At 43.7% G+C, this 23,508-nt stretch overlaps 1 protein-coding gene across 1 annotated transcript in view; it reads left to right on the top strand.

Annotated features, from left to right (window-relative positions):
• The window catches only part of MYRFL (myelin regulatory factor like), a 103,731-nt gene that overhangs the window by 41,685 nt on the left and 38,538 nt on the right, over window positions 1-23,508 (top strand). The window contains exons 6-11 of the mRNA XM_084878931.1: window positions 2,840-2,990; window positions 6,868-7,063; window positions 9,879-9,955; window positions 11,111-11,221; window positions 13,126-13,216; window positions 20,073-20,273. Coding sequence (XP_084735057.1) covers window positions 2,840-2,990; window positions 6,868-7,063; window positions 9,879-9,955; window positions 11,111-11,221; window positions 13,126-13,216; window positions 20,073-20,273 — 827 coding nt within the window. The remainder of the gene's footprint in view (window positions 1-2,839; window positions 2,991-6,867; window positions 7,064-9,878; window positions 9,956-11,110; window positions 11,222-13,125; window positions 13,217-20,072; window positions 20,274-23,508) is intronic.

The following is a 23,508-nucleotide window of genomic DNA, read 5'->3' as shown; positions in this document are numbered from 1 at the left end:
TGCACTCCGCTGTCAGTTTATGACATTGTCAGTTTATGACTGTTCAGTAAACCATTCGGCCCGCGATTTAGGCTGGATTTTAGATTTTGGCCCCTTCTCTGATTGAGTTCGACACCCCTATTCCAAGCAGTTCACTTTGGCCGAGTTTTCCAAGATCCCCATTTATATGGCTCACAGTGTAGAATTACTGGGTTGCTTTGAGCATGTATAAAATCTTGCTCCGAGAGAAGGCAACTGGAAGGCAGGCTCCTGTTAGCTGGCTCTGACCCCATGTGGTCTGGATCCCAAATATGAGAGGGTTCCTGGTCCCACCTAATCTGAACCCCAAATATTAAAGGGTCCATGGTCTCATATGGTTTGCACATCAAATACAAAAGGGTTTACCAGCTCCAGTGTGACCTTTGGCCCCCACTGAGAGGTGCAATGGCTGGATTCACACTATAGAGTCAGAAGATTGTCTTATCTCTCCAGCAACTGGCTATCAACGCCTCGTTTTTCTTGGTTATCAAATAAAAGTCATAAGTTCTACTTTACCGTTTTCCAAGATTATTTTAAAGAGAATGCATAAAAATATGAAAGACATTCAAATCTAAGCTACAAGTTTTTCTCCAAAAAGCTGGGACTTGGACAGTTTGCTTCCATCATGTTTCTGCTTCTCTCTTCTGTTACATTTCCCTCAAGAAGTCCTACGTGTAGCATGAAGGAAGAGAAAGGTCTGAATCCCGTCTCTTCCACTTAAATGCTGTAACACTAAGCAAGGTATTTCAGGTCTTTGAACCCATTTCCACAATTGTTGAGTGAGATTAAGAATCCTTTCTTCATAACCACTTTCTATGTCTGTTTGGTTGCATCTACTAAAGCACATCTTATGGCCCAGTGATTCCACACCTAGAATACACCTAACAGAAATTTGTTCGTAGGCCACTGAAAGACATGCACAAAAACGGTCATAGCAGTATTACTCATAACAGCCACAAACTGAAAAGAACGCAAATGGCCATCAAGGGCAGAGTAAATTGTAGTATAGTTGTACAATGGAGTACTATACAGCAACAAAAATGAACAAAAATGAACAAGCAATTGCCATTTACAACAATAATAAGTGAATCTCGTAAACATAAATTTGGGCAAATAAGACAGTGTCTTTTATTAATTTTTGCTCCCAAAGATGCGCTAGATCTTATTTTCAGGGGATGTCTTATTTTTCCATGCGCTAGGTCTTATTTTTGGAGGATGTCTTATTTTCCGGGAAACACGGTATGACATGCACTGACCACTAGGGGGCAGACACTCAACCCAGGAGCTGCGGAGTGACAGCAACTTTGCAGAGTGTCCCCTCACACTCTGGGACCTCAGGGGATGTTGAACTGCCAGTTTTGGCCCAATCCTCACAGGCCAGGCCAAAGGCTCCACCTGCCGGAGGGACCCCACTCACTCCCTTTGAGCCCTGGCCATCTCGGCCAGTCCCATCTTGCCGGCCACCTTCTAATTAATTTCCTTTCAATGTGCATGAACCCATGCACTGGGCCCCTAGTGAAAGTATAAAGAAAGAAAGTTGGGTGCGTGAAAGGAAACCCAGCCACACCCCCCTGAATTTTTCCAAGCTGTGGGCTAAGTGCACTCTGTAGGAGCCAATGTCATATTTCTGCATCGCTCTTACAGCCTGCACCTGATCTCATGAACAACCACCGTTTCTCTTTCACTCCTGATGTCAGGCATGTGTAATGGTGGAGGAATTCAGAGAATAGGGGAACAGCAAACGTACCAGTGGACTTTACATTAAAACTCTCTTCTGTGGTTGAATCGTACGGTTTGGAGGCACACTCAAATTAAGACAACGGGCAGGTTATGCAAAAAACAGTAGCTTGCACGTGTGAAATCGCTGTCACTCTCTCCCGGTATCAGCTTCTGAAAGTGCTGCCACGGTATTTTCTCTGCTATGTAGTGTTGCAAGTTGGGCAGGACACCTGTTTTCATTTCTGTTTCACAGTTGAGGGAAGTAGGGCACTGTGTGAAAAAAATAACCCATCTAAGTTCAAAAGCTAGTTGGACCACAGAATCTTGGTGCCACCAGGGACCTGTAACAAATTAGAATATACTGTTTGCAGGGAACAAAAACAAACAAAAGACAAAAACCCAAACCTCAAACTGCCTTAAGCAACAAACAAACAAACAAACAAACAAACAACTAGAGGATTTATTGACTGCTGGAACCCAAGAGTTTAAGATTGGATCCCAGAACTCAGATCACCCCATCGGACGGGGTGCCCTTCATTCTCAGTGTGCCTTCTTCTGTGTTGTGTTCTTCCCAGACAGGCTTGTCCCTCTTGTCCCCGGAGGATGCCAGAAGCTCTCAGAGATATATCTCCCAGGTTCAAACCTCATGCAAAAATGGTAGCATCTTTGGACCTGCATTCCAGTGGTGCTGAAATCCACTCTGCTTGGGCTGGACTAGGCCCGGTGTCTCCCTGATGCAATTATGACACACCAGTGAATGCTGTACTTGGATTGGCCAAGCACCCTCCTCAGACTGGGAGTGGACTGGGATCACACAGATTGGAAGTGAGGAGATGCGGTGCAGGGTGTGCGGTAGATAAATACTGAGGGCAATGGTTCCAACACGTACTCACCCTGGCACCTTAGAGACCACTGACTTCAAGCTGCTCTTTCTATAGATGAGGGAACAAGACTAGCTACGTGCCTCTTGCCTCCCAACCATGTTGCTTCCCACACAGGCACTCAGCCTTCGAACGGCCTATTCTTTAGCTCCATGCAGCTGCCTGTGAGTCTAGGAAAAGTAGCCCTGGGGGAAAGATCTCACACACCTATTTCTTTGCAGTGACGAGTAGGAGCTACAGCAGCGAAATGCAAGACCATGACAGCGAGGGACAGAACATGATGCCTGCTGACCAGTGCTCCGCTGCTCTGAAGTGGCAGCCGTACCAAAGTGTTCCTTGGCATAGTTTGTTAAACGGTCATTACGAAAAACTGTAAGTGGCCTTGGGAATCCCTTGCGGTGGGCTGGAGGGTGAGGGGAGAAAGGCAGGGCTAATTCTCAAGACTAACCCACGTATTTGGGGTTTGGTGCCACCTTGGCCAAATGGGATGGGCCAGTGAGAAGGTATGTCTTACTCCCTGTGCTTTGCATTCTCACTAATGAGTAACTGGGACATGAGTTTCTGGCCTTCATGAATCCAGACTCATAATTCTAACTCCTTATAATTTTCCCACTGAACAATGCAGGAGGAGGGAATCTTTCTTAGATCACATACCCTGTTTTGTTTTTGTTTTTTAATTGATTTCAGAGAGGAAGGGAAAGAGAGAGAGATAGAAACATCAATGATGAGAGAGAATCATGGATTGACCCCCTCCTGCACACCCCACACTGGGGACTGAGTATGCAACCCGGGCATGTACCCTTGGCCGGAACTGAACCTGTGGCCCTTCAGTCTGAAGGCCGGCATTCTATCCACTGGCCACATGTTCAGTTTAAACTAAACTCTGGAAAATGGAAATTTCCCGAATTACCAACATGTAACCCTGCAGGTATTTAAAAAATGTAGAGAATGCATTTTGGGGCCACAATACATTTTTAGCTAGTGACACCTTCCTCCCCCAGCTTCTATGCTACCAATTGGTATTGTCAAGTTCACTTTTAACATACACTGCCATAATCATAGTCACTGATGGCTTTGTACTCAGAGATGGAAATCAAAGCATACAGAATATCCATACACTGGGAATGTTACACCCTATTCTTACGACATTATGGTTCTAAGAAACAAACATGGACTTATACATTATTGTTCTTTTTAAAAATATATATGTATATTTTATTGATTTTTACAGAGAGGAAGGGAGAGGGATAGAGAGCTAGAAACATTGATGAAAGAGAAACATCAACCAGCTACCTCCTGCACACCCCCCCACTGGGGATGTGCCCACAACCAATGTACATGCCCTTGACCAGAATTAAACCTGGGACCTTTCAGTCCACAGACTGACACTCTATCCACTGAGCCAAACCAGTTTTGGCTACATTATTGCTCTTAAACATTCTTTAAGACTTTTCTATATTCCCTAAGATATAATTTACCCATCTACGTCTTCTAGAATTTTCATTGATTATAAATACCTTCTTGAAACACTGGAAAATGTTAGTGGTTATAAAATGAAATTTTCAAGAAATAAAAATAATGTGAAATAAGAAATGTCAGCCTACAAACTTGAAGGCCTTTGTGGCATTTTCCAAATTCAAGTATAACTTCTTTAAGAGCAAAAATTATCCCTAGGACTTTAACGTAAGATGAACCAGAAGGAAGAAATATTTTCCTTAAAACAAAACCTAAGGGGTTAAGTAGAGGTAGAAGAGGGCATACAAGGGATAAATGGTGATGGAAAAAATAAAATAAATTATTTTTTAAAAATCTAAGGAGTTAAACAGATTTGGGAGTTGGTATGTTTAATAGGAGGCAGAAAGAAGCAAGTTGCTAATTGTATCACTGAAATGTCACAGCTTTGTGTCTTTGCCATTGTGTGCACTTAGAAAAAGAAAGGAAGAGTCCAGAAGTCTTGGTTTAGAGTCTTAGTCTTCATTTTATTATCTTTTGGGGGGTGTCTGGTATTCTATCTTAAATATGAGGACTAAATATGAGGACAAAAAACATGCACAGTATTTTAATTGACACCTTTTAATTCTTCTTAATCTCGCTACATCTGAGTTAATCAAGTTTTCCAGGTGACTATTATTTCTCTTCTGACTTGAATAGATTGCATCTTAAGTTTATTTGAACAGCCAATCTATTCTCGACTGATCTAGAAAAAAGGGGGACGCTGGCACAATCAGCTCAAGGTGAAGAGGAAGATTTATTTTGAAACCACGATTCGCTTTCCTTAAGCAGGAAGGAAGGCAGTGTTCATCTGGCCCTCTTGGTTTCACTACTCAGATCACTGAGAAAGAAAGTCACTTGTGACTTCTTAGATTATTATGTCTAATTTGTTACAAAAATATTGTTTTCTTAAATTACCTAAGGTTAGGGGGTTGAAAATTTATCCGACCTCTTTTTTTCCTGGATAATATTTAAAATCTGTGTTAAAAATAGCTTTAAAAAAAACTAGTTTAGGTGACTTTATAGTTAACTTTTGATATAAAAAATAGAATTTCTATGCTTAAATAAATAGATTTCTTAACCAGAGATTGGTGTTTAAGACTCAGAATCATCTTCAGCACTATAATTATTGGTTGGTTCAGTTTCTGTTATAGCTATCCTTAAATTTCAGGCTCATATATGAGCTGTCAGCCTTACCTGCTTCCTTCAGAGTTTTTGACAGTAAAACATGGAAGATCACAGCAAGATATTTCCTTTTTTCTTAACCAAGACAGTTCTTATTACCCTCTGTCGGAAAATCTATACAATTCAATCCACATAGCCTTTAGATGAGCAAATTAGCAGATTAGTTCTAGAAACCTGAGTCAATATAAAGTTCCCAGATGGCATAAGACACGTGGTCTTTATCAAATTCTTCATTCAATGGATTTTCTTGCCTGCACTGTGATTGTGGAGCCTTTGACTGATCAGCTCCTTGAGGGTAATCAATGACCCGGTGACTTGATTGATTGAGAAGATGCTTTACCTGCAAAGAACTAGCACTACTTACCCAAGAAGCCCATTGATATTTTCTGTCTCTGGAATTAGAGGACAAATTAGAAACTCTGGGTTGTTCATTATAATGGCGGCCTTACAAACGGAGATCCCAGGATGCAAAAATCCACAGTAGCAGAGAGCCAGCGGGGCAGGAAGGACTGCCTCTTCGGCCCGGGTCCCAGGAAGGAGCGTCCTTCCGAGGAAAACCCACATTCAGAATCCTCGATGAATGAGAAGTCATGTTCCGTAGCTACAACATCTGTAAAAAAACTCACCAAAGGAGTTTTCAGCCTTTATAGTATCTTCTCTACTTGATAATGTTTCACATTTAACACATTTTATTTGGGGGCGGGGCGGGGGGGGCAGTTTCGAGGTGGAGGAGGCCAATGGAGGGGCAAAGGGACATCTGTAATACTTTCAACAGTAAGGGTAAATAAAACATTAAAAAAGAAGAGTATTTAAATATGTAAAGATGTTGAATTAATTAAGCATTTAATGAAACATGTGACATTCTATTGAAAATGATTTGGCAAAACAAGGAAAGCAAGAATCTGGTCTTTTAGCAACTCCGCCACCATTGATGCCTTTCTGCAGAAATAACCAGCACAGTAGGTTTCCGGTGCAGTCACAAGACTGGGTGGATAAAAAAGGAATGAGCACACTCCATAGGATGGCTCTGGTTGATCTGGTGGAAAGCTGTCCCTGGTATTGCTGACCCACCTGCTTTACTCATAGGATCACCAGCAGGCAGAATATTCATCCACCTGAGTGACTATTTGAGAATGGTGTTGCTGATAAAATTTAGAGGCTTCTTTTTTTAAAGAAGAAAAAAGATAAAATTCTATCCCACATATTTCACAAGTCTGAGTAATGCGGTGACTTCCCAACAGCTAGCCTATGTCTTTGTATCGCACGGTGGAGTGAAATTAGAAGTCTAGAAAGCGCAAATGGAAAAGGCAGGCTGAGGAAAGGATGCCTCCGGTTGGCAAGAGTTGGGCTCCTTCCTTGTGAGAAGATGAAAAGCTGCGAGAGAGCCAGCTGTGTTTTGAAATACCATTTTCATTTTCTCAGTAAAAATCCACAAAATTGACTGATTAAACATAGCGAAAGGAACTCCCTGCAGTATATTTTCTTGAAATGTTTACACAAATAATATGGTTAATGAAAGAAAATGTGTAGAAAATGTTTGTCAAAGTGGTTTCTTGTGTTCTTCTTCTCATAGACCCCATATAGGCTATCGAGTTGTCACAGACAAAGGATTTAATTATTCACCAGTAGATGAAGCTTTTGTTTGCCAGAAGAAGAACCATTTTCAGATAACCATCCACATCCAAGTTTGGGGAAGTCCAAAATTTGTCAAAACCCAAATGGGTCTAAAGCCAATAGAAATGTTTTACTTGAAAGCTTTTGGGGTTAAGGTAAGTCTATAGTTCCTGCCACTTAATTCAGCGAACATTTATTAAGTGTTTCAGTTGTCTTTTGCTGCATAATTAAGAACCTCAAAACTCAGCAACTTAAAATACTGAAAATCACATAGGTGGGTCACAATCTAAAACCTGGTTAGGGCTTTGCTCTGATAGCTCATCTCTGTTTAAGAGTCATCAGCTGGGACAGTTCAAACGGGCCTGGATCCAATTTGCAAGATGGCTCCCTGACATGTCTGTCAAGTCTGTGCTGGCCATAGCCATGAGCTCAGAGGGACAGTGGCTGGGAGGCTGTGGCTCATCTCTCTGCGACCTCTTTGTAGGACAGCTTGTGCTTCCTCACAGCATGGGGGATGGGTTCTAAGAATAAATATTCCAGGACATAGGAAGCGGAAGCTGCCAATTTCTTAACCCTGGACTCAGATACTGCAGTTTTGCACTTTTCAGTGTATAAATCTTGCACTTCTTCTACTAAATGTATTCTTTTTTATTATTTATTTATTTATTTATTTAATATATTTTATTGATTTTTTTATAGAGAGGAAGGGAGAGAGATAGAGAGCTAGAAATGTCAATGAGAGAGAAACATCGACCAGCTGCCTCTTGCACACCCCCTACCGGGGATGTGCCCGCAACAATGTACATGCCCTTGACTGGAATCAAACCTGGGACCTTTCAGTCTGCAGACCAACGCTCTACACTGAGCCAAACCGGTTTCGGCATAAATGTATTCTTTTTTAAAAAAGAAATGTTTTTATTGGTTTGTAGAGAGAGAGGAAGGGAGAGGCATAGAGCGATAGAAACATCGATGAGAGAGAATGTATCCTGCACACCCTCTACAGAGGATCTAGCCTGCAACCTGGGCATGTGGCCTGACTGGGAATCAAACAAGTGACCTCTTGGTTCCTGAGTCTATGCTCAACTGCATTGAACTGATCTTTCTACTAGCTCATTTCCACATTGGCCAGGTACTAAATGTATTCTTAATTATTTTGTGGTTTGTTTGTTTTTTATGCTGGTTCATTTTTATAGGGAGTAGATTCAAAGTTTTCATGAAATTCTGACTTTAAAACAAGGAACCACTAAGCTAGTCAAGACCTTCTCTTTTCCAGTTACAGAGAGGGGAGAGTGAGACCTAGTATGTTACACAATTCATCTAAGATAATACACAATAGAGCTGGGTTTAGAATGCAGGCAGAATGACTTCTGATTGGTCAATGCATCTATTAAATTATTACCTCAGATCCAGAGCCTTAATGGGAGGAGTAGTTATTGTCCACATATTTTATTCTGATCATTAACCTGGACGTAGCCTCCCAAACTGGAGCTAGATGGCTCTTTCTTCAAACTGAGCTCTTAGCCGAACCGAACCAAAGAGTACAAAATAAAAACAAACAACAACAAAAAGCATACTTTTCTGATTTTGGAAGTAATAAGTTTATTGTGAAAATTTTTTATCACAAAAAATATGAAGAGAAAAGGTTCATTCATATTTGGACCCACCATTTGGTAGCTTAATTTTTCCATTATTAAAATTAAGTTCATAACACTATATGAACTTAACACTATATGATATTAAAGACTTTATCACCTATTATTTATAAAGATGATATTGATTTCTATAGTATAGATGTACCATAGGAATTCCTATTTTATAGTAAGTTTTACTTCTAATTTTTTGTTCTTATTCATAAAACTGCAGTAAACATATGCATATACCCATCTTTGCATGAGAATGAATTCCAGCAGAGGAATTTACACATAAAAAATATGAACATTATTGAAACTCTTGATATAGGTTGCTCAATGGCTTTTCAGAAAGACTGTTACTGTGCAAATACCCACAAGCCATAGATGACAGCGCTGATCTCAATTAACTGTTGCCAATATTCACTAATAATAATAGGAGTTTGTAGCCAGTAACAAATACATGTCATTTCCAATATTTATTTTCATCATTTAAAAAAATTGATTCTAGAGAAAGAAAAAGGGAGAGAGAGAAAGAGAAACATCTATCAGTTGCCTCCCATTTGTGATCTGGCAGAAACCTGGGTACTAGTATGTGCTTGACTGGGAATCAAATCTGAGACCCTTAGGTACATGGGAAGATGCTGTAATCATTGGGCAACACTGGCCAGGACTATCATTGTTTTTCTTATTAGAATGTAAGGTCTGTGCATGGCTGGTGTGGCTATGTGATTGAGTGTTGACATGTAAACCAGGAGATGACTGTTCAATTCCTAGTCAGGTCACTCCTCAGATTGCAGGCTCCATCCCCAGTAAGGGGCATGCAGAAAGCAGCCAATCTTTTATCATTGATGTTTCTACCTATCTTACTCTCTGAAATCAATAAAATGTATTTTGTGAAGAATGTAAGCTCTGCAAGAGCAAGGATTTCTGTTAATTTGGTCAAGTTTGCATTTCTAATGCTTTGAGAAATCCTTGGTGCATAGCAGGTGCTCAACAAGTATTTACAGAATGAATAAATGAATGAATGCATGCATCCTTTGAGCTGAGTTGCTCCTGTGTCTTGGAACTGATGTTTCTACTAGTTCATTCTGTACTCACTGTTTACCTGAAATGCTCTGTGGTCTTATGTTTTCACTGTGTAGTTTCACAGGTATTTTTTTTCCTCACCAATAGCAAGCACACTGCTTTAAGGTCAGAGCCATGTCTTATATGTCTTTTCTAGCCAGTTCCTAAACAAACACCTTGGAAAACTTTCAAAAGACTTGAATATTATTTACTAATGAACATTTTTATTAATGAATTAATTTTCTAAATGATTAATTTGTGTTGTTCTACACAGGTGGAAGCCACCAATCAAATAATTGCTATTGAACAGTCCCAAGCTGATAGGAGCAAAAAGATTTTCAATCCTGTTAGGTAAGAATTCCTTTTCTGAATTCCTCTGGGAATGTTTTGCGAAAAAGACCTATTGCCCAATTTATTTTGCTTATTTTAAGTAAATCCTACCATAAAAACTAAATGACAGTATGCTAATGTTTTGAACATATGCTATAAAAAACAAAGTAGGTAAAATGCATTGACATAATTGCAAACAGTTTCTTATAAAAAGCTCCATTTTTATGTCATTATTATTTTTATAATCATTTGCTACTGACAACCTTGCTAACAAACTTGGTTTCTTGGGATAAATTACTGTTACATCTTTTAATTTTAATTGGTATGATGATGATGATAGAATTAATTTCAAGGCTCGGGATCCATCCTGTGCTTACAATAGATTTTTTTTTCTTATTTTTTAAAGATAGGTTGGTAGATTGCTTAATGGGTTCCAAAATAGAAAGCATTCAGGATTGGGATTCTCCAAAACAATACTGTGGTCCAAAGAGAGAGTCCCCAATAGAATCACTTTGGAGTGGGATTTGCTTTTCAACTGACTTGGCTGGGATAGAGTTGAGAACTCTCAGTGTTTTGACCCTGAGTTAATCTCATTGGAGCAGGAAGAAGATGGTCCCTTAGCTGGGGCAGACCTGATGCTCAGCAGGAGCCTCCCTCACAAACACAGCTCTAAACTTGCCTGGTGCCTCTGGTCCTCCCTCGCGGCTGGGTGTGGTTTCCTTAGGAGCAAGCAGCCTCCCAGAGCCAGGCCTGGACAGGGCAGATGCATAAAGGGGCTGTGATGGAATTCACACAGAACCTAGTAGATAAATTGCTCCAGTCATGAAGTGAGTGCTATAGAAGCAGAGGCATGAATAAAATATGTCTTTCTCCTCACCGTGGAGGTAAAAGAACCCACATGTGGTCTGGGTAGCATGCAGCCCCATGAGTCAGACACTCTGAGTTTGAGCTCCTGCCCAGTGAGCATTTCCATTCAAGAGTTATTCTGTGGGCTTCCCTGGCCCCCATTCCCAGTCATGCTATGGGTCGTTTATTAAAAATCAGCGACTAGAATAAATTGTCCTCCCCAGTGTGACAGAAAATGGGGACCGAACATGAGAATCTCAGAATGGTTACACATGCCCCAAGACTCTATGTTCTTTCACTCTCTCTTGGTATTTCTGCTGTTTGTTTTAGAATTGACCTACTGGCAAACCAAGTCACCAAAGTAACGCTGGGCCGACTACACTTCAGTGAAACCACAGCAAATAACATGAGAAAGAAGGGGAAACCAAACCCTGAGCAGAGGTACCAGAGTCACTGTGCCATACCATGGTGGCCAGTACTTTAGGTGACCAGGCAGAGCCCTCCGGGGCCCCTCTGCCCCTCTGGGCCCTAATGGCCTGAAAACCCACCTCCCTCAGTCATTTCCCTCCCTTCTCTGACTCAAGTATTAGCACATCTCCTTTATGTGAGCCATCTTTCTTCTGCCATCCTCACCCCCACAATGCCCTCTCTCCCACCCAGCCCTGCCCAAACCTGCTGGCCTTGGTTCCCTCCATAGTTCTTTGGGATGACCATACATTTATGTCTCATTGTCATCTGAGCACCGAGGACTGACTGCATTTCTCAAACCTGTGTGCCAGTCACTAATATGATGCTCTCAATCCTGAAGCTTCGCTGTAGTCTTTTTTGATTAAGAAAATAAAATACATTTGCACTGATAATTTAGACCTACGGTTCTCATAGTGTGGTCTCAGGACTATCAGAGGTAATATAACTTTAACACTTATTAGAAATGCAAGTTCTCAGGCGTCACCAAAGACCGACTGAATCAAAAACTCTGGGGGTGAGGCCCAACAGTTTGTGTTTTAACAAGCCCTCCAGGGGACTTTGATGTATTCTCAAGTTTGAGAATCACTGGTCTTAGAATATAGGTGTTAGAGTTGGGGTAAAAAATGCATTTGAATATGTGATACTGCTATTTACTAGCTGGGTGACCTTGAGAACATAACCTCATTGAGACTCATTTTCCTATTCTGTAAAATGGGGAAAACAACCATATTCTTCTCTGATAGGGTTGTTCGGGGGATCTAAGTGAAAAAAATGTAGATAAACTGCTTGGCCTACTCATGACTCATTGAGCACTCAGTAGATGGTAGCTAACAACAACAAAAATAACAACAACAAAAATTACTATTCCTGATTCACTTTAGATATAAAGGAGGAACCATTCTCTAGGGATTAGAGAATTTCTAGAGTGTTACAGAGGAAGTTAGTGAAGTATTTTTATGCAGTTATTAAAGCAAAAGCTTCTCTGATTGGGATAGTTTTCATTTTGACTTTCAAGAAATGGTCTGATCTTAAAAAATGTCTCATCAGTGGTATAGATGAAGAAACAACTCAAATAACTGATGAAAACTGCCATTGGGAGCAATTGGAGAGGAGGGTCCAGATCTTTGACAAAAGTCATGACTGGAGGGTGTGGAAGGTACAGGGCACATGGCCAAAAACCAGCGCAGGATGGGAAGGCTCCACTGTGGCTGAGCAGACCCTGTTGAGTCACCCCCCCCCCCCATTGAGGCCTAGAACTGTGGTCGGCAAACTTTGGCTCGTGAGCCACATGTGGCTCTTTGGCCCCTTGAGTGTGGCTCTTCCACAAAATACCACAGCCTGGGTGAGTCTATTTTGAAGAAGTGGTGTTAGAAGAAGTTGAGGTTTAAAAAATTTGGCTCTCCAAAGAAATTTCAATTGTACTGTTGATATTGTCTCTGTTGACTAATGAGTTTGCCGACCACTGGCCTAGGACATGTGGCTTGGGTGACTCTGGACAAAGAGACCTCTAACATGACTTGCTATTGTGCACGTGTTTGTGAGCAGTGCTTGCTGAGGGCCTGGGAATGGAGCCTGGGCCAGGTCAGCACACATGGGCTGAGCCAGGCCCCCAGCAGATGCTCCCCAGGGAAGGCTACACAGCACCCAGATACTTCAAACTGGGCAACAGGGGGCCCAGAGCAATAGCAAGTAAACCAGTGCTCTCTCATGGAGGGGCATCTTAGAGCTGAGGAGCAAAATCTTTACACACGCAAACTTTAATGCATAAACCCATTTAGGCAAGTTCACTGTTGACTAACTGTGGGGTGGTATTTGATTGCACAAATTATGACTCCGTTCCCTGATGTGTTGGCATTGGTCTGCTGTTTCTGAGTTAGATACTTCATGTTGGTGGTTGGACTGTATGCTGCTAACCAGGACCAGCTCTATCTGTTGTCTGCCCACATCTCTGAAAGGATCATTGTAAGGGTAAGCTCCGTTCTTTGACTTTTCTGGATCCCACATGCTTTCCTGAGGATAGTAATAGCAGATGCTATTTCAGTTTTTACATAGCGGTTCTCAATCCAGAGTCACTTGGCAATGTCCGAAAACATTCTTGGTTATCACAGGGCAGGGGTGCTGGCATCTAATGTGTAAAAGTCGGGGAGGCTGCTCAGCACTTTACAATGCACAGGACAACCCCCCAACAAGGAGTGACCTCCTAAAAGGCCAGGAGTGCTGCAGCTGAGAAACCACACTGGGCTAAGTTATTTAGATCTGACCTCATTGTATATTGTTTTACATTTGTATCACATTCTTTATTTTGTGAATCTTCACCCAAGGATTAAGTTGATATAATTGACTTAGATAGAGAAGGGAGGGAGGGAGGGAGGGAGGGAGGGAGGGAGGGAGGGAGAGAGAGAGAGAGAGAGAGAGAGAGAGAGAGAGAGAGAGAGAGAGAGATTGGGGTGGTTGCCTCCCACATGCACCCCAACCAGGGATTGAACCTGCAACCTGGGTGTATGTGCCCTGACCAGGAATCAAACTTGAATCCTTTTGGTGTATGGAATGATGTTCCAACCAACTGAGCCACACTGGCCCAGGCCATTTGTATTACAACATTTGCACCCAAAAGAATGGAGGTACAAGAGGGCCAGAAGCGTACACAGCTTATAAATGATGGAGCCCGTTAACAACCCAGTTCTCTCTGACCCCAAAGCCCACAGGGCACAGAAAGTGACAGGAAGGCGTTTCATGCCCTAACGTGATGGGTGACCGAGGGTCATCTGGCCCCTGCCTAGCGCCTCAGAATGGTCCAGTACGGTTTGCTGGATGACTGATCGGTCACAGCTGTGGACAGAGTCTTGGCAGCGAGGAGAATAGAAAGCTGCTGGCAGCTGCAGCTGCAGCTGTGAGGCCAAGCTGCCCGCTGCCGAGGGTGCCAGGGCCATGAGGGAGCAGTAGCCAGGGGCCCAGCAGCCCTGGGAGGGGTGCTGTCATGGCTCTTTGAAGTGACACAGGGAAGACATGAGAACTCCAATCAGGAAAAAACGTTCACCATGGACACGCCCACATAGCGGTTGGTTGTTCGCCTTAGATCTGGGGACAAGTTCTGCCCACTTGGGGAACTGAGTCTTTCCTTGCTCCCCTTGAGCTATCCTGAAACAAAGGGCCCTCTGTGTAATCCTTTTAGTCAATTAAAAATAATAAGCCACCTTTTAGTAGAAATCCTTAAACTAAATCTCAGAGTCTTCGTGAAGGTGGAGTAATGAAGGGAATGAAGTAAAACCCTAATGTGTTCTGATGTTCCAAGGGGAGGGCGGGGCTGTGCACCCACCTGTGTGTACGCCCCAGGCGAGGCGTCAGGTGAGGCTCCTCCCGGGAAAGGCAGGTGAGGCCCTCCCCCTGCTCAGGAGCCAAGGACAGAGATTCCTGTGCTCCCTCCGCAGCCTTCAGGGTGGTCCGCGACACCTCACTTGATGTATCTGGGCTTGCTTTGCAGCAATAACAAATCTGATTTGAAACAAAGTCTGAAAACCAGGTTGTTTATTGTTTCTGATTTCTCATAGGGAGGAGTAAATTGAGAGGTAGCAGAGATTAGGTATCATGAAAGTGCTTCTCTGAGCCATATAGCTCATATTTGAATCTGGCAGTCTGCTAGTCAGTTGCCTACTTTGAAAAATGTACCTGGAGTGGAGACTCCTCTGTTGCCTGCTGGCAGCACCTGTAAAGCTGTCTTCTGGCTGCTGCGCAAGTCCACACGGCAGCAATCCGAGACGGAACACCTCTGTCCATCATGCTGTTACCCAAACCCTGCTAACTGGTGCCTCCTCATATCCAAAGCAATATGATAGGTTAACTCATAAGGATGACTTTGAAAAGTTGAAAACTTTTTGTAATTCACATTCTGTACGAATACTAAAAAACATTAAATATGTACTCAGTATATGGGTGTCATGTCATTCACTGAATTAAAAAAAAAAAATGATTGCACTAACCTGGCCTGGGTGGCCCAGTGGTTGAGCATCGACTTATGAACCAGGAGGTCATGGTTCCACTCCTGCTCAGGGCACAGGGGGCATGCAGGAGGGGCTTGCAGGAGGCTCAGTAGCCAATAGGGGGTGTGTAGGAGGCATCTGATCAATGATTCTCATCATTGATGTTTCTATCTCTCTCTGCCTCTCCCTTCCTCTCTGAAATCAATAAAAATATTTTTTAAACGACTGCCATAAATAATATGAACAAAATAGAAGAAAAGATATGATTACACTCCAAATTTGATTGTTTTCTTCTAGCCACAATTTTTGGTTAAAGAGAACAACCTGTTCTATAAGTGTGCTGAATAAAACAAGGGTTACCCCAACAAACATGAGACGAATCATGGTAATAACACAAAACCTCCCTCATCCCAAAATAGAAATATCTTATTGATATTTTTGTCCACTCTAACCTCAAAATGCAGAAGTGAAAATGAATGTAGACTTTTGTATCTATTTGTGTAAAGTTTATGCCAACCAAGAGAAAAACAATTTCAGAAATGTCTGTATTTTCTGAATCAGTGAGTATTAGAAATGCCCACAGGACATACGTCCTGTAACAGAGATTCTGGAAGGCTCCATACAGGCATATGCATCACAAGTTGGGTAGAGAGCAGACCAGCCTGCATTCTACAAAAAAAGCCAACTGTGCCCTCTTAGGCTGTGACCTGGCTCTGTTAATTTGAGTGCCAGAATGAGGGTAGAAAAATTTGATAAAGATGTTACAAGACCTGACCACATTAAATGGAGAACTGGGAATTGCATTTAGCAAATTCAGATTCATTTGGGGGCCTAAGACTCATTCCTCCCAATAGCAGAGATTCAGGTAAGGGGAGCTGTAAGAGGGTTGGAATAGGTGAGAGTTTGGGCCTCCAGGAGGGTCCAGGAAACCAAACGTGTCAGAATTCTCCTTGGAGAGAGAATGGTGAGATGACACCCAAATTATACTGACTCAGTCATTCTGGGTTGTCAATCCAAACAGCTTTAGAAATAGGTTATGTCCCCAGAGGGTAAATTGACCAGTTTACTGAAAAGTAAGGTCTGCTCCAAAGAACAGAGTTATTTCCCAGATGCCTGTTCTGGGAGGATTCCCCAGTGGAGTTCCTGCAGGTTCTCCTGTGAGTGACGAGACTTTCCTTCGGTTCCACATTTCTTCTAAAATGCATTGTCCAACCTGCTTCGCTGATGTGCAGCTGGCTGGAGGGATGCTTGCTTATGTCTGCCTTTCAAAGATCTGGCATACACCTGGGCCCCATCCCCAAGTTTTTGATTCAATAGGTTGGAGATGCCCAAGAATATGTATTTCTTTCCCTTCCCGACCTGGGGACCACACTCGGAGTAGCATGAGTAGAGAGCATTTTGGGACCCATTTTCCACAGCCCTTTCAAAAGATACAAATACTGCTTTCTTATGAGTTGCTCTCTTCAGCTCAAGCGCTCTTCATCTATGGCTTTAGAAGCCCAAACAATGGTAAAGCAGAGAAATTCCAACTTTCCATTCCAACCTTAAAGCAAGCCTCCAATTGCCATGAATTGCTGTCTCCTATTCCAAGCACCTGCAGGGGGCACCATTTACATGGTATTCTTTGTATGTGGAATTTTCCTCCCTTGCCCTCAATTATGCAATTCTGCAGGCCTGTGGCTGAGGACAGCTGATTAATCAATTATATGCTGAATAGAGGAATTGTTGGGGATAAATTCGAGACTCTTTACCCTTATTTTTACAGTGCTTGTGTACACATGATTTCAGTCAATGTTCACAACCCTGTGAGGTAGCTAAAGAAGACATTGTTGGCTCAGTTGGTTGAGCGTTGTCTTTGTACCAAAGGGTTGCTGGTTTCATTCCTGGTCAGGGCATAAGCCTGAGTTGTAGGTTTGATCCCCACTCAGGGAGCATATGGAAGGCAACCAATCAGTATTTCTCTCCTTCTCTCCCTCTCTCATCCTTTCTCTCTCTGGGTGAAGATTTAAAAAAAAAAAAATTTAAAGACATTATTATCTTTATTCTTCAGAGGAGAAACCTGGTACAGAGAGGTTAAGTGACTGTCCCAAGGCCACACAGCCAGTTTGTGTCATAACAGACTAAACGTTCAGTTCTTTCCTAAATATATGAGACTGTGGGATAAATAATGACAGCATTTTGGAAACTTTAATTCATTTTGGTATTTGATACAATCATCTACTACTAAGTCACATGTGAATATAGCTTCATAATTACAGCACACTTTTTTATGATTCCATTATAGTTTGCTTTGACACAATAAGATTCTGGATGCCAGGAAACAAGTTCACAGACTTTATAATAACACTAGAGGCCTGGTGTACAAAATTCAGCCTGGCTGGCAATCAAGGCTGATCAGGGCCAATCAGGTTCCCGCCTCCCTGCCTCCCTGCCTCTACCTTCCCTCACTCCCTCTGTGCCCTGCCTGCACCACTGATCACCTGCCATGTTCCATGCTGCCCCCTAATGGTTAGCATATGTCATAGCAAGCAATCAAACTCCCATTTTCCTGGTCAAACTCCCAAGGGGACACTTTGCCATATATATATATATATATATATATATATATATATATATATATATATATATATATATATATATATATATATAATTTCCATGAGGGATTAGGACTCCTCCTTAAGGTTCTATATTTAAAACATGTAAGTTGGGATGGTGTGACTCAGTGGTTGAGCATTGACTCATGAACTAAGAGGTCACCAGTTCAATTTATGGTTCTCTCTGGCCCTTCCCAAAATAATCTGAACATATTTTAGGGGTTTGAGTCTTCATCCAATGAATGCCAAGTGAGATTGTTGTAATAGTCCCAAAAAATTAATCCTACCATATCTGCTGTCCAGTAACAGTTACCAACATGATAATAATTATCCCAAAACTCATTAAGAAAACAAAAACCCATCACTGTTCTTTTCTGTTTTCTTGAAGTGGCTGGCTCATTATGCTCTGAGTAGAGCAAAAACACATCAACATTTTGTATGGGATACCTTTGGATTTAGTCGATTGCTTGCTCTAAAAGGATTTGAGTCAAAGCCAATTTGCCATTCACAGCCAAGGGGGCTCTAGGGATTTTGAGAAAAGCTCTTTGTCCGAGTGAATTCACACAAAATCATCTTCAAGGTTGCTACTTTATATTCTTTCACTGCTATTGTCTTTCAAGTGTCAACGATTGAGTCAGGGGCTACTCAGGTAAGATGAAACAGGAAGTCGAAGATACCTAAAAGTTCTTTACCTGAACCCAAACAAAGCACTACACCTTGTGGTTTCTTGTAATAATTTATTTTTAAGTTGGTAACACGTGCATATAGTGAAAGCATTCTGATCTGACTGAAAGCACGTAGTGAACAGCACATCTCCCTCCACCCCAGCCCCCATCTTTGAAGAAACCATTGTTTTTGGTTTCTCGGGTATTCTTCAGAAATAACCTGCGCATGCTCAAGTGCTGACTTTGCAATGTCTCCCATGGACCGCCAGAAAAGCATAAAGTGAAGACTGTGCATTTGTGCTGATGATCAGGGTCCCTACTGTTTTGTCTGAAATTCTGACAACGTGCCTCAAAGGCACAAAAGTCAGATTTAGAAGGATAGGTCATAATTTCCAAAGCAAATAAATTTCGTTGTGAAGATTTTGATGGATTCAGAGATCTCCACTTAAAGATGTTTGGAAATATATTCAGTGGCTGCAGGGAACTGGGCAAGGGGGGAGGCCATACATTGGGAAATTCTTCAATGAAGAATTTTATTTAGGAGTAAAATCTCCAGAACTTTGTCTAAAATTTCACTTGGATTTTCTTTGAAGACCACATTCATCCAGGGCTACTGCTTCTGGGCAACAGCACAAAAAGGCCGAGTTAAAGTCATTATTTAGCAATCAAAGGAAGTATAAGTCCAGCTCTGGAACTTGTTAGCTTTGTCAGACCTCAGGCAATTTTTTTTATCCTCTCAGAGTCCCAATATAAGTAAAATGAAGATAATGGTACATGTCTCATAGAATTGGGGTGTGGAGCCCTAACTGGTTTGGCTCAGTGGATGGATTGTCGGCCTGAGGATTGAAAGGTCCCAGGTTTGATTCCCATCTGGGGCATGTGCAGGAAGGCAGCTGATCAGTGTTTCTCTCTCATTGATGTTTCTGATTCTCTACCCCTCTCCCTTCCTCTCTGTAGAAAAATCAATAAAATATATTTAAAAAGAAAAAAAGACTTGGGGTGTGGATTTACACAACAAATGTAGCTATTATTCTTCCTTCTATATTATTTGTGTTTAGGGGATAGTTGAGATGTATTAAATATATTCATATTGTCATTAGCTAGCCAATTGCATATGAAATCATAAATATGAACACGCTTTAAAACTATAAAAGGGCTAGCTAAATTCAAGGTGTTTTTTTTTTTAAATTTATCTGAGATTTTTTAATAACCTTGTAATATTTTCTGATGTGATGTTCTGGTTTTAAGATCATTATTATTATCCTTGAAAAGACAGTCTTTGCCAGTTTTTTCCTTCATCTTTCTCTCAGTACAATTGACACATCGTCAATTCCAGATGCGAGCAATAGAGACTGGTTATTCCAAACCATGGCCAGCTGAGCTCCTGCTCATGGGGAGCAGAGCAGGTAGGGGGCCCCTGGCTCTCCTGGGGCCACAGCCATAGGGGTATGTCAAAATGTCCCATCCAACAAATGAGTCTCAGACGAAAGACTTAGACACATTGTTTTCCTTTGCTATAAGGAATAAACTGATCGTCTATTCCTGCTACCGAGACTTTAATGGTAACATATTTATGTATGTTTTCCAGGCCTCTAACCCTGGGCAATTTGAAAATGACAGTGATGCATTATGGCAGCGAGGACAAGTTCCAGAATCTGTTGTCTGTCATGGTCGAGTGGGAATAAACACAGATGCACCGGATGAAGCCCTGGTTGTCTGTGGCAACATGAAAGTGATGGGGACAATTATGCATCCCTCTGACAGCCGGGCCAAGCAGAACATCCAGGAGGTGAGCATGGGGCCAGGGCCGGCCTTGGTCACCTCTGACACCTGAGTCAGGCGAGCCGGGTGCTCCTGGCCTCTGACAGGCCGCGCAGCGGGCACCTCTGCATGCCGTCTGTGCCGTGCGGCTGCTTAACAACGATGAGTGCTGCAGCGGGTAGGCATCCCTGCTGGAATTGCAAAGCAGTCCTACCCCGGAGGATGACAGGAGCAGGGGGCGATGACAGAGTCGCGCTGGCTGCCCACGCAGCAGGCCTCCGGGAGATGTTCCACAGGCCCCGGCCCTTCCTTCCACGCATTGTCAACTGCCCTTTCCTTCCCATCTCCAGATCTCCACCTCCCTGTGTGTCCTCCGAGCACTGTCTCAGGCCAGTTCCTGCCCATGACTCTCCGGGTTCCTCCTCCCAGAGTCCGGGCACCGGCCTGCTGGCCGGTCTGCCCCACTCCCCAGCTTTCTCCGAGGGCAGCCGGGAGCACCTCCTGCTCCGCCCTCTGTGCCGGGGCTGGGAGGACTGGGAAGGGCAAGACTAAGCCAGGGATGTGCAAGAGCCGGGCCTCGGTGGAGAGGCAGCCGCCGTGTGGAAATCGGGAATCAGGCCTAGAAGTCAGGAGGCTGCTCCTCCACTTTGGGCTCAGCCGGCAGCGTGACCCCGACAACCCCTTAGCCTCACGGAAGCTCGGTGTCTCCATCTGTGAGGCGGGAATGGCGCCTCTCTGCCTGGCCCCGCCGAGTCCTTATATGTTTTCACCAGTTGAGAGAAGCACTGATTCGGGGGAAATCACAGCTGCTCCTCCCATCTCAGGGATTAGGATGAAGATGCCAGGTTCCTCCTGATTCCAGATCTTCCACCGTTTAATTCCGTGTCCCCACCACTGCCGCAGCCACGTCCCCACCTTCTCACGGGCACTGCTTCTCCTGGAAGCGTTTTGAGGCCTTGGCAGCATGGCGTTGTTAGGTCTCCTGTCCGCACTCTTTTTTCAGTGAATAGGAGACTTTAATCTGTAAATCGCTGGCCGTTCTTCCAGACTGCATTCCTTTCCCCGTGCGAATCTGCGCCGGGTTTTCTGACCCAGCCCAGGAATGTCCGCCTGGCCGAGGGGATTCCAGAGGGCGGCTGGAACTGTAGACGTCCGTGCCGATTGTGGAGCTGTGTGCGGCTCCTGTTGGAAGAGCCGTGACCTACTAGCCGGATGGGAACTCCCAGGGCTAGAAAGTTCTCACAGACGTTGTCAGATGCCAGCCCCAGATAGTGTGCCCTTGCCTTTCAGGGAGAGAAAACTGTCTGTGTCTCAGATCGCACCAACGCACGCTTGTCCTTGCAACTGGCTATACAATTCCCCGCCAGGTCTTATCTAGATGGAAATGGACGGTGACAGTTGGGGAAAGTCCCCCCTGCTGCTGCCACCAGGACATCCCCGGAACTTCAGTTACCTACCGTCTTGAAAGGGCGCTCCTTGGTTTGAAGAAAATTTATTGTCTTAAAATAGCAAACTTCCCTAGAGCTTCTCAAATCCCTTCCAGGAACCTTCTCCACAGACTGAAATGCTGCCCCAGCCTCGCTCCAACTGGGACATTCCTGTTCCCCTTCCTGCTGGCAGCGGCATGACAGGACCCAGAGGGGCCTAGCCCGGTCTCGGGGGGGGGGGGGGGGGGCAGGGAGAGGGGGAAGGCGAGACTTTTAGTCCAGATCCTGGCACCCACTGGCCTAGGAAGTGTGGCCCAGAGAAGTTCCATGCCTCTGCTTATTCTTCTGTGAACAAAAAAATGCTTGTCTTTTTTTTCTTTTAAATATATTTTTTATTGATTTCAGAGAGGAAGGGGTGGGGAAAGAGCGAGATAGAAACATCAGCGATGAGAGGGAATCATTGATCCTCGGCTGCCTCCTGCATGCCCCACACTGGGGATCGAGCCGTGACCTCCAGGTTCATGGATCGATGCTCAACCACTGAGCCACGCCAGCTGGCAGGAAATGCTTATCTTCATTTTACCCATGGGCTTTAAACAAATTGTTTTAAGGTGCAAATTATATGTCATTTATTTATTAAATGATTTCATAATAATGTATTTGTTCTTAATAGGTCTACCCACAGTTACAAAATACATGTTTCTGGAAGTCTTGTCTGTTCAATCGGTTACTTATTACAGACGAGAGTAGGGGTGGTAATGTTGGTGATGGTGATGGTGCTGACGCATGCGTGGGCTTCATCTTCACCTCTCCCGGACTTTGTTTTTCCAAATGCGCTGGGAAGGGATCCTGGGTTGATCTGGTTGCATGCACACTGGGGGCATGCTTCCTTCATTCTTTCCGGTTGCATGGCAACTGGATGAGCTCTGGCAAAACATGTTACCGAGCCCTGAGACAGGGAACATGAACATGGGCTGCTGCCTTGGCCTGGGCCCCCTCACTCCGGGCAGCGTAGGCTGCTTGCAGGTGTGAAGCACAGGGACTCTCTGCAGAGTCTGGCGGAGGAGACCTCTGGGCCTCACCTGGATGCGAGTCCACGACACAGAGAAGCTGGAGCAGATGTGATGGAAGCCCGAGACACTGAAGCCCCAGGAAAAGGAGGCTGCTGTATGAGGAGCAGTTTCACTCACCTGGACGGTGGCCTTGAGCTTACTGATGTGATTACAGACTGGGCAAGCAAGCGAGGCTTGGAAACCAAACAAAATTAGGGTGGAAAGGGTGTGCTGAACATCAAAGGGGCATGAAGAACTTCAAAGTCAATGCAAAAAGAAAAAAGAAAAAGAGGAAGTTGAAAGTTGGATACATCTGTCAAATTCTGCAGTGAAGGCTGGAAACAGGCAGCAAAAGACCCAAAAATAAAAGCCAGGGGGGAAAATAAATCAATGAAGATGAAATGCTCAAAATGTTTTTCTCTCCACCGCACCGGCAGTTAGCTGGTTAAAGAGAACCGAGTGAAGAGCTGGAGGAAGGTAAACAGGCAGTCCCGCCTCAGGCCACAGGCGAATGCAGGGGTTCCTGAGCTCTGGGTAAGCCATGTCTGAGGCCACTGCTCGTCCTGGCTGAGGGCCGGGGCCAGTGCCCTGCAGTGAGATCTCTTTCCCCGAACCCCCTGGCCTCCCACAGGCTGAGATGTCTTCTCCGTGGTGCGGTTCCCGGTTTAACGACAGAGAAACCTTGGGCATGCGGCAGCATGACCGTAATGGCCATTTGCATTCGAGGTCAAAACTTTCCAAAACTGCTTTGGGCAAGATCAAATCAGACACTGTCATTCAGTTT

Source organism: Pipistrellus hanaki (assembly GCF_964339955.1).
Source record: "Pipistrellus hanaki genome assembly, chromosome: 3".
NCBI lineage: Eukaryota > Metazoa > Chordata > Mammalia > Chiroptera > Vespertilionidae > Pipistrellus > Pipistrellus hanaki.
The sequence above is the reverse complement of the archived record's forward strand: the minus strand, read 5'-3'. Positions and strand labels throughout refer to the sequence as shown.